General features: G+C 47.3%; 1 protein-coding gene across 27 annotated transcripts in view; it reads left to right on the top strand.

Moving 5' to 3' along the window:
• KLHL18 (kelch like family member 18) overlaps window positions 1–3,396 on the top strand; it is a 108,233-nt gene extending 104,837 nt beyond the window's left edge. For all 27 annotated transcript variants that reach the window (XM_070463383.1, XM_070463385.1, XM_070463386.1 and 24 more), the window contains one exon: window positions 115–3,396. In XM_070463383.1, the coding sequence (XP_070319484.1) occupies window positions 115–501 (387 nt within the window). In that variant the 3' untranslated portion in view covers window positions 502–3,396. The remainder of the gene's footprint in view (window positions 1–114) is intronic.
• The last annotated feature ends 8,422 nt before the right edge of the window (window positions 3,397–11,818 follow it).

The raw sequence follows: 11,818 nt of genomic DNA on the forward strand, positions 1-11,818 counted from the left end.
GGGCCAGGGCCCAGCCCGGCAGAGCTCCTCATCCCCTGGCCTCTCCCCAGGCACTGAGGGAAGCCGGGCGGCCGGTGGCCGAGCCTGAGCCCTGACCGCCCCTCTCCCCTGCAGGTGGAGCACTACAACCACCACACGGCCACGTGGCACCCGGCGGCCGGCATGCTCAACAAGCGCTGCCGCCACGGGGCCGCCTCCCTGGGAAGCAAGATGTTCGTGTGCGGGGGCTACGACGGCTCAGGCTTCCTCAGCATCGCCGAGGTGTACAGCTCGGTGGTGGACCAGTGGTGCCTGATCGTGCCCATGCTCACGCGCCGGAGCCGGGTCTCGCTGGTGGCCAGCTGCGGGCGGCTCTATGCCGTGGGGGGCTACGACGGACAGTCCAACCTGAGCTCAGTGGAGATGTACGACCCGGACACGGACCGCTGGACGTTCACGGCCCCCATGGCTTGTCACGAGGGCGGGGTCGGTGTGGGCTGCATCCCTCTGCTCACCATCTAAGGCACAGGGGTGGGCCATGGTGGGGCAGGGATCTGGTACAAACACGGGCCGCACTCCCTCCCGGGGACTGTCCCCCTGGGGAGAGGTGCTGGACCAGACGACAGGGTGAAACGTGAGCTCGCCGGAGGTCCAGGTTTTCAGGTGCTTAAGTCCTCCCTTGCTGTTGCAGCCCTTGTGATCTTCAGGCCTGGGTGACCAAGATACACAGCGGGGGACAGAAGCCCCTCTGGGTCCAGCCGCCAGTGACACAGGGCAGCTTGGCTGGTCCAGACGTCTGCGGGCTCCATCCAAGCCCACCTCCCAGCCGCCGCAGCGCCGTGAGCCACCCCTCTGCAGAGGGCTTTCTCTCTGACAGTCCTTGCCCACCGCGCGCCAGCCGAATCATGGCCAGTTTGCAATGGGGCGGCTGCAATGACCGAGGCTGCTGGAAACTGCGGGACGTGGCCGGAGGAGAGGGGACACAGGCCAGAGGTCCTCACTTCACGCCTGCAGCATGGCAGGGCCAGCTGCACACGGGCCCCTGCGCCTCCTTCCATCCGAGAGCTCAGAGGATTCTTGTCTACATTGCTGAGCAAGCAGGGAGAACAGAAGCTTTTCCTGTGTCTAATTTTGCGATTGCTGTGAGGTCTTTTGCATCTTATTTGGGAGAAACCGAGGGAGAGGGAAAAAAAAAGATACTTGAAGGAAACTGAAGGAAAGTTAAAGCAACACTTGAAAGAAACTGGAAGGGGAAATAGTGTTTTCAAGTGAGCATTTTTTTTTTTGCAAGAAGAAAGCAAAAGACACAAAAGGCAGTTACATGTTTAAATGGAAAACCGCCACCCACCATGAAAAGGGTGGTGTCTGCTCCCATGTTCTTCGGATCCCAGGGTCCCGAGGCCTCACCGGGCACGTGGGTTTCCCTCTGAGCCCCTGCGTGTCAGGAACCAGCGCACTGTCACCCAGTCCTGCAGACGGTGCTCACGGGGTTTGTTTCCACACCCACTGTCAGAGGACTTTTTTAATCATAGGCTTAGCAAGTTGGCTAAGTTTATCGCCGCCCTTCTAGGTGAGAGCTCCCAGCTCGTCTCCGGGGGCTCCACGTGCCCTGGTGGTCCCCTCCTGCTGCCACCATGGCACTCATGCAGAGCACCTCCCCACTCGCGTTCCTCCCTTCCTTGACCAGCAGGAAACAGCAGGTCCGGCCAGATGCTCATTTTCCCACCTGTCCTTCTTGGATAGTTTTCCTCATCATGACGCTTCTGAGGCACATCGACCATTTTGTACCTCGAGAAACTAACCAGGGACTTGGTCCTTCCACCAGCCCCGGGCTGGCTTAGTCCAGCCACCTCCTCTCCCCCGCCAGTCCGCTGCTCCCCCTTCCACTCGCCAACTCCAGGGGTCTGGCCTCCCCTCCAGCCCTTGGCAGACAGACCAGCAAGGTGGACTTTTACACTCTCGCAAAGCCGGCTTTACGCCCCAAAGAAGTAAAAGCCGAAAGAATCTCTTGCTGCTGCAAAGAACGGATTTTATATTTCTTCCTATGATCTTAGCAAACGACCTCTTAAAGAGACTCCACACTCCTCCTTCCCCCTCCCTGGATAGGACCTTGACATTGCACAGCGGACCGACGAGTGGATGCTTCCATGACCAGTGCACTGGGCAGGGGAGCTGGTCCTCAACTGCTGCTGCCAAAATTAGGTTTTCCTAAAATTCTTCCAGTAGAGACGTAAGAGAGGATATGTTTCCAACGAGAGATTGGGTCTGAGGGTCCCAGTCTCTACTTGGTTGGTCTCCTGCCCATCGCTGCCTCTGCCTGGGTGTCCTGGAAGCCCATTCAGAAAGGCACAATGTGGCATCTGAGACATCTCTCCTACCCTGGGACCAGGAGGTTTACCAGTGTGTGCAATCGCCATGTTTCCAGAGGAAGTACCTTTGACACCTGCCACTTAGGTGGAGCTGGGCCTCTGCTAAAAGCACCCGAAAATGATGTTTTTATTTTAAAAGACTTAACAACCTGATCCAGTTTAAGCCCAGGCTCACAGTGGAGCTCCAGCATTTCTCACTCCCTGTCTGTCTGCCTCTAGAGGTAGACTCGGAAGGAGGGTGGGGTCCATGTTTCCTGTTAAGAGAGGAGTTCCCAGTGCACATCTTCTTCTTATAAGCCCCTTCCTTTTGTAAATTTGCAACAGCACTGACAAACCTGAGTTGTGAATGTGTTAAGAATCAGCACGTGGGCCTCGCCAGGTCCTTAGGATGCTGACCCAGATTTTGCCATCGGGGTTGAGAGCTCAGTCTCCCACGATCTGCCACACTCGTCGTGGCCTTCCTGCACCTACTCCCCCCTCCCGGCGCAGAAGTTACAGTGTTTCTGGGTAAGGTGAAGCCAGTGTTTTGACTTGGGCTCTGAGCACAAGTGCGCAGACACCAACATTCCATGCTCCCCACAGTAGGTTCCTCAGTCCAGTGGTCATAACTGTTCACAGGTGGCTGGTCTGACCCTTTGGTGTTGGAGCCTTTCCATGAAAACCATGAAAAGAAAAGACGTCACCCAGAGATACTGTGGAAAGGACGTGGGACAGACACTATGAACAGTGAGCCTTGGGGTCCAGCCCAGCTCTGAGCAGAAGGCCGCGGCATCAGCCATCCTTGGGTATTTATTACCCTTAGGTTGTGTTATTACCCTTAGGTAATAACACAAGGAGCCTTCTCTTCTGCGTTTCATCTGAGAGCAAAGCCCGGATGGGAGCTGAAGACCAGCCTTTTGACTTGGCCCCAGAGATGTGAGTAGGTAGGAATTCTGACTCTCCCTGCCCCCAATTTATTGTTTCCCAGAAAATCTTCATTCCTTTTATTTATAGAACGCATGTCTTTTGTGTTAAGAAACCAAAGAGAAATAAAGAGTACACTCCTAATTCTTGCCCTTTCCTGATTTATTTTTTTTAATTAGAGCTGAATCATATTTTTATTGTAACTCAGTGAAAAAATATTGGACAAAGTGAAAATGTTTCTGTGAAAATAAGGAAAAAAGCCCAACTGGATGGCAAACGTAGTCTTCAAAGAGATGTGTGTATTTTATAAGAATGAGTTCTGAGGAAAAAATATGCAAAAAACTTCATGAATGTGTTGCATGTTTACTCCTGCCCAGATCACCCCTTTCTTGGATCTCCCCCCTTTTCTTCACTCCCTGCTGTTAAACTCCACGAAAGTTCCTCAACAGAGTGACTGGCCTGTGACTGCCTGGAACCAAAACACCCAGCTCTTTTTTTTTTTTTTTTTTTTAACACTCCAAGCCAGAGGTGCTTAGCTTTGGTGCATGGAGAAGTCACTGGAAGTTTTTTAAAGCACAGATTGACCCCTCCCCAGAGACTGGTTCTGTTGGACTGGAGCACAGCTCAGGTCCTTACGCAGGCAAGTCTCCGCCATGGTTCATGGGCTCATCCCGGTGCGAGAAGTGGGCGCCTGTGTGTCGTTTCCACTTCCCCAGATGGAGCCACATTCCACATCTGTCTTCCTGAGGCTGCACGCCGGCTCCTGTGGTGGTGGGGCTTAGGAAACACATTCACACTCTTCCCAAAGTCAGCTGTTGGCCAGTCTCACCCAGTGGGTAATGGTTACACTCTCGGATGACCGTTGTTTTAAAAAGTTTTTGGAAGGGTATGTAACTCCTACATACACCCCACCAGCACTGTTGATTCTCGCTTGGTCCTCTCAGTAAGTAATCTCCATGTTCAGGCCCTTGTGCCTGTTACTACCAGGTAACATGGCTCATTTTAGCATAAAGCAATCATCTCAAAAGGTCTGAGCAACTGACCCAGTTTCATCAACTAACCGATAGTATTGTCAAGAACCGAGGCCAGATCTCCACGCTCACTGTCCAGTTCAGCTGAGGGAGGTGGTGTCCTCGTCCTCTGGAGCAGCTGATCCATCTAGCCTGCGAGCCCCCAGCATGGAGGTCTGCTGCCCAGTACCGTGACGGGCCTTCAAGAAGCAGGCTGGGCAGCGAGGGAGAGAGAAGAAATCATGTTTGGATTATGGAAACAGGTACCTTTGTGTCAAAGCAGGAAACCAGATTAGCTGTGGGCTCTGGGCTGTGGAAGAAAGGTCAAATGCCTGTGATGTGCTAACAGCCCTTTCCACATAACCTAGGCCGCTTTGCTCAGAACCTAGGAGCCCAGGGTGGCCCGGGGAGCCCTGGTTCAGCTCATCTGCTTGACTTTCCGTTTCTCTGTTGTTGTTCACTGAACTCTGCCTTCACAACTAGCAACAGAGCCCACTCCTCTTCACCCCAGAGACCAGCAGCACTGGTTTTTACTGCTGCTCACAATAACACAGTTGTCCCCAACCGAAAAGTGGCAGGGGAATCTCACGGTTCTCACCAATTATCTCCCAGGCTTACTGTTCCCTATTTCATCTCAAGTGATGACACAAAATGTTTTTCTCTAATGGAGCTCGCTTCCCTGTTTAACTCACTTTTTCTCGGTTTGCAGTTCAGGGTGAAGACGCAAACCAGTTAGCAGGGCAGAGAAGGCTGCTGTGGTCCGGCCTCTCCGGTCGGCCTGGTGCGTCTCCTCCACGCTTGTTTCTAACAGAACCCCAGCTGGGCAGTGGGCTGCGTGCTCGTCTCACCCACGAGATGGTGAGCTCCTTAAGAGTCACTTCTACTGTGTGCCAGCCTCAGACACATAGAAGAGACACAACCATTGTTTTCTTGAAGAACTTGAGGGCAGTCAGGTGTATTTGCAGATCCAAAGTTCATCTAGTCACGCTTCCTAGTTTCCCTTTGTTTTGCATCACTGGGTTTTTAAAAATAATTTTATTGAGGTGTAATTTATTCATTCATTGTAAGTGTGCAGTTCAGTAGTTGGTAGTAAATGTGCAGAGTTGTGCAACCATTGCCGCTGCCCCGTGTTACGATATTTTCATCTCTCCATAAAGTTTCCTCGCGCCCGTATGTGGTTAGTCCCCATTCTCGCCCTCATTCTTGGGCAGCTACTATTTTGCTTTCTCTTTCTATGGATTTCCTTGTTCTAGATGTTTCATATAAATGGGGTCATACAATATGTGGTCTTTTGTGTCTAGCTTCTTTCCTTGGAATACTGTTTTTGAGATTCATTGATGTCATAGAAGGTATTGGTAGTTTGTTCTTTTTATTTTATTGTTCCTGTGAATAGTATTCCACTGTATGCATATACCACTTTTTGTTTATCCTTTTTTTTTTCCACCAGTTGATGAATATTTAATTTGTTTCCAGTGTGGGGCTTTTATGAACAATACTGCTATGATGTACAAGTTATTGTGGACATACATTTTCCTTCCTCAGGTAGATTGCTAGGAGCAGAATTGTTGGATCATACATACGGTAAGTTTATGTTTAACCTTTTAAGAAACTGACAATTTGTATTTCTCTAATGGCTAATGGTTTTTGAGCATCTTTTCATGTTCTTGTTAGCCATTTGTATATCTGTAATAAAATATCTACTGAAAACTTACCCCTTTGTAAGTTGGGTCATATGTCTTACTGAGTTAAAGAATTCTTTACGTATTCTAGATAAAAATCCTTTATCAGATAAATGATTTGCAAATATTTTCTCCCAGGCTATAGCTCATCTTTTCATTTTCTTAATAGTGTTGAAGAATAATATCTTAATAGTGTTGTAGAAGTTTTTAATTTTGATTAAGTTTAGTTTTATAAATTCTTTTATGGATTGTACTCTTTGGTGTCTTATCTTAAAGAGTTTTGCCTAACCCAAGGTCATAAAGAAATTCTAGAAATTTTATAATTTTAGCTCTTGTGTAGGTGTAGATCCATTTAAGTTAATTTTAAAGTTCATTTTGTGTCTATGTGTGTGTATCCATTTGTCCCAGCACATTTGTTGCAAAGACTATCTCTTCCTCCATTGAATTGCTTTGGTACCTTTGTTGAAATCAGTTAACCATAAATATAAAGGTTTCTTTCTAGACTCTCAGTTCTGTTCCACTGATCTATATGCCTGTCCATGAGCCAATACCATGCTGACTGTATGGTACTGAGTTTTCCAGCTTTAAAGTAAGTCTTAAAAATAGATAATGTAAGTCCTCCAACTTTGTTATTTTAAAAAATCCTTTTGAATATTTTAGGTACTTTGCATTCCTATTAGCTTTATAGGTCAGTTTGTCAGTTTCTACAAAAAGTTTCCCAGGTTTTTAATAGATACTGTGTTGAATGTATAGATCAGTTTGAGGAGAATTAGCATCCTGACAATGCAGAGTCTTCCAGTCCACGAACATTTAATGTTTGTCATTTGTTTAAATCTTCCTTGATTTCTCCCAGCAATATTTCCTCACTTTCGAAGTGTTGCACTTCCTTCTGTTAAGTTGATCCTAACTGCTTTTGTTTTTTATGCTGTGTGGATGGAACTACACTGACTTGACTTTATTTGGGGAGGTGTTTTTTTGCTAGTATTTGGAAATGCCATTGGTTTTTGTGTATTGATCTTGCATCCTGTGATGGTGCCAAACTCGTTAGTTATTCTTTCTTTCTTTGGCTGTGCTGCACGGCTTGAGGGATGTTCCCCAACCAGGGACTGAACCTGAGCCGTGGCAGTGAAAGCCCCAAATCCTAGCCCCGGGGAACTCCTAACTACTAGACTACCAGGGAATTCCCTTTAAAGTCTTTCTTTATCTTTAAAAAATTTTTTCACATATGTGTATTCCTTGGGATTTTCTACGCATATGACATTCCATCTGTGAATAAAGACAGTTTTACTTTTCTCTTTCCAATATAGATGCCTTTAATTTTTTCCTGCTTTGTTGCACTGGCTAGAACTTCCAGCACAGGGAGTTCCCTGGTAACCTAAGAGTTAGGACTCAGAGCTCTCACTGCCATGGCCTGGGTTTAATCCTGGTTGGGGAATTTAGATCCCACAAGCTGCATGACCTGGCTGAAAAAAAAATAGAAAAGAACCTGCCGTACAGTGAGGTGTACAAATGGCAGAAATAGACATTGTTGCCTTGTTCTCAGTCTTAGGTAGGAAAACATGGTCCCTCACCAGTGAATATGTTAAGCTGTGGGGTTTTCATCAGTGACCTTTTTCAAGTTAAGAAAATTGCATTCTGTTCTCATGTAGGTGAGGTTTTCTCATGAATAGGTATTAGATTTCATCAGATGCTTATCCTGCACCTATCAGCTTTTCCTGTCCTTTCAGCTGTTAATATGGTATATAACATTAATTGATTTTCAAGATACTGATAAAACCTTGAATTCCTAGAATAAATCCCACTCAGTCATGGTGTACAGTCCTTTTTATGTTGCTGAATAGCTTGCTGATATTTTTTAAAGTAGTTTTTTATAATACATCTGTGTTCACTAGAGCTATATTCTGCAGTTTTCTTTTCTTGAGATGCCCTTGGCCGGTGGTACTGGCCTCATAGAATGAGTGAAGTGTTTCCACCTTCTTTATTACTGTAAGAGTTTGTGAAGAATTAGTATTATTTTTTTAAATATTTGATAGAATTCACCAGTGAAGCCATCTGGGCCTGTTATTTGAAGGATGACCCTGAATTTCTAATTCAGTTTTTTCACGTGTCTCCAGGTCCACTGAGGGTGGATACCCACTTCTCTTAGGAGATTAGAATGACTGATGTTTTGATGCAACATGAAAGAATCAATCATGATGCTTTAGTGAAAGAAGCCAGTCAGAAAGGAGGGCATCGCTCTGTCTTGGTCTGTTCAGGCTGCTGTAAAAATTACTAAAGACTGACTGGCTTACAGACAGCAGAAAGGTATTTCTCACACTTCTGGAGGATGGGAAGTTCAAGATGAAGGGACTGGCAGATTCAGTGTCTAGTGAGGTCCCGCTTCCTGGTTCACAGACAGCCGCCTTTTTGCCGTGTGTCTTCACATGGCGGGGATGGCATGCAAGCTCGCCACAGTCCCTTTTATAACATCAGATATCCCAGAGCCTGCATGACCTAATATCAATACATCCCAGATGCCCAGTCTGCAAACACCATTACTTTAGAGGTTAGGATTTCAGCATGTGAATTTTGGGGGAACACAAACCTCCAGTCTATAGCAGATTTCCATTTATATAGAACTCTACCCAGCACTTCATGGCAAATAGGTGGGGAAACAATGGAAACAGTGACAGACTTTATTTCTTGGGCTCCAAAATCACTGTGGACAATGACTGCAGCCATGAAATTAAAAGACCTGCTCCATGGAAGAAAAGCAGTGACCAACATATTAAAAAGCAGACACGTTACTTTGCTGACAAAGGTCCAGATGTCTAGTCAAAGCTATGGTTTTTCCAGTAGTCATGTGTGGATGTGAGAGCTGGACCATAAAGGAAGGCCGAAGAATTGATGCCTTCAAACTGTGGTGCTGGAGAAGACTCTTGAGAGTCCCTTGGACTGCAAAGAGATCAAACCAGTCAATCCTAAAGGAAATCAGTCCTGAATATTCATTGGAAGGACTGATGCTGAAGCTCCAATACTTTGACCACCTGATGGGAAGAGCTGACTCATTAGAAAAGGCCCTGATGCTGGGAAAGATTGAAGGCAGGAGGAGAAGGGGATGACAGAGGATGAGATGGTTGGATGGCATCAGCGACTTGATGGACATGAGTTTGCGCAAGCTCCAGATTGGTGAAGGACAGGGAAGCCTGGCATGTTGCAGTTCATAGGGTCACAAAGAGTCGGAGACGACGGAGACGACTGGGTGAACAACAAGCAGAAAATGTAAACTACCATCTAGCAGCAGAAAGTAGGTCACTGATTGCTTGAGGACAGCAGGATTGATAAGGAGGGTGTTGGGCAGGAATCAGAGAATTTGAAGGGGTGTGAGGACACTTTGGAGGGATAGTGGGTATGTGCGCTATCTTGTGGGGATGGTTTCACCGATGTACATTATGTCAAACTTATCAAATGTATACTTTGAATATGTGCAAGTTATTCTATGTCAATTACAGCTCAATGAAGCTGTTTAAAAAAAAAAAAAAAAACAGTTGGACACTGATTTGCACTGTGGCTTCTGAGTCCCCAGGGTTTACTGTCTCACCTGGGGCTCCAGATCCTGGGGTGCAGTTCAGGCCGAGATGATGAGGGGACCTGTGGGCTCCAAGGGCACTGTGGTCTCCATCACGTGGGGACAAACCCAGCTTAGCAGGTCCTTTGCTCCAGTCTAACACAAGCATTTTCCTTGATTTAACATTGTCTTCAGATTTACCTTAAAGGCTGTACAATATGCAATCCAGTGAGTATACCACAAATTACTTAACCATTCCTCCAGTGGCTGGGCACTCAGGCCATTCCCTGTTTCCAAGTAGCTTAAATAAAACTGCTAGAAGAGCAATACTGCTTAACTGCTGTCTACAATCCGAGGTAGTAATTTAGCAACACAGTAAGCTCTTAAGATGCTCATACACTCTGATACTATTTCCATTCTAGGAACTTATTTTTATCTCAACATTGCTTAAAAACAAAGCAAAAAATGGGAAACAACTTCAACAGCAGGAGCGATTTAAATAAATGGAAGTCTAGTCACCCAATGAAGCATAAGACAGGAAAAAAAAAATGTGAGCCAATAGTGACTGAAGTGTATTGGCTGATAGGTTAAATGAAAATAAGCTGGTTGTAAAATAGGACATAAAATGACTATGGTCATTTTTTCTTTTAAAAATAAAGCTCACATTGTATCACATTGTATCTGTTTGTGATGATGGTGGTTTAGTCACTAAGTCGTGTCCAGCTCTTGCGACCCCATGGACTGTAGCCTGCCAGGTTCCTCTGCCCATGGGATTCTCCAGGCAAGAATACTGGAGTGGGTGGCCATTTCCTTCTCCAGGGGATCTCCCCGACTCAGGTACAGTATGATGGGCCAGCTTCCCCAGACCTCATGTGATGCCTCATTGACGACCACAGATGAGTCTTGAACTTCCATGGAGAAGTTGCTGAGCCCCATTAGTGTCCAGGGCCCCACAGAAGACCTGGATGAGGCCTGGGAGTACTCTCGGGGTGGAGGTCAGGCAAGGGAGTGATACATGGTGTGCCTCAGCTGCTGGCACCTTCTGTGGGGCTACAAGGGCCTTCTCCAGGTGAACATCATCGCCCCACCACAGGGAGAGATGGTCTGAGGTCTAGTTTATCCTGGTCCACCCAAACCTGCCCATTTCCCACCCGAGGGTCACTCCCTGCAACATCCCCCACCCCTTTCACCCTCCACTGGTGCTCCCTAAGATTTAGATGACAAGGGGCTTGGAGTGTGGACTACAGTCGAGTCAGCCAATTTCCTTGAGGCGTACTTTTCTCACTAAAATTTGCTGGTGACGCATGCACATGGCAGTACTGTTCTAAGACCAGAGAAGTGTGTTTCTGTTCACTGTGTGGGAAGCAGCGTTCATAAATCATGGCTATTATCATTAATAGGAGTCCTTGGCTTTCCTGTGCTGTGCTTAGTCACTCAGTCATGTCCGACTCTTTGCGACCCCATAGACTGTAGCCCACCAGGCTCCTCTGTCCATGGGATTCTCCAGGCAAGAAATCCTGGAGTTCGTGGCCTCTCCTTTCTTCAGGGGATCTTCCCAACCCAAGAAGTGAACCAGAGTCTCCAGCATTGCAGATGGATTCTTTACCAGGTGAGCTACCAGGGAAGCCCTGGCTGAAAAAAAAACTATTCCCCCAAGGGGCTCTACACAATGGCCCCTCAAATGAGAGAGTTTCCCACAGATATTTCTCTAGCAAAGACTTGAAAAGGGGGGCCTACTGGTGAATAGAAAGGCTTTTGTCCACTCAACAAGTGTTTACTGAGCAATGTGCCAGGCCGTATTCTCAGGGCTGAATGGATAGGAACCATCAGGAGAGAGACTCTCTCTCTCCAAGACCAGACTCTCCCTAAGAGACAGCAGAGAGTCTGAGCAAGGCTCAGGTCCTTGGGCGGATGAGGCACTAACAAGCCTGGTCTGGAGGGAAGATTCTGAGTGGGTGGCACCCCTGGGACGTCCATGGGGAGGCATCTGTGAGGCCATCTGACATGCAAGTCTGGGGATCCGGAAGAGGTTCTGGCTGGAACTTTATGATAAAGGAGGAAGAATAAAGGTAGCAGGAGGAAGGAAAGAAAGGTGGTTCTAGAGTAACCTGGGGGCAGGTTACTATGCCTTCTTGAGCACCCAGGATGGCCCTCAGATGGCGCCCCTCATTATCCTGTTTCTCTTCATTGTCCCTGCCCTGACCTCAGGGAGACTGTGTGCCCAAGATGCAAAGTGGAATCCCACCCCCAGGACCTGCCTCATTGGTCTCTTCATCCCGAGTCCAGCTGGCCCAGCCCTGACACTTGATTCATTCGCTTATTCACATAATC

Source organism: Odocoileus virginianus, unplaced genomic scaffold (assembly GCF_023699985.2).
Source record: "Odocoileus virginianus isolate 20LAN1187 ecotype Illinois unplaced genomic scaffold, Ovbor_1.2 Unplaced_Contig_2, whole genome shotgun sequence".
In the NCBI taxonomy this organism is placed as follows: Eukaryota; Metazoa; Chordata; class Mammalia; order Artiodactyla; family Cervidae; genus Odocoileus; species Odocoileus virginianus.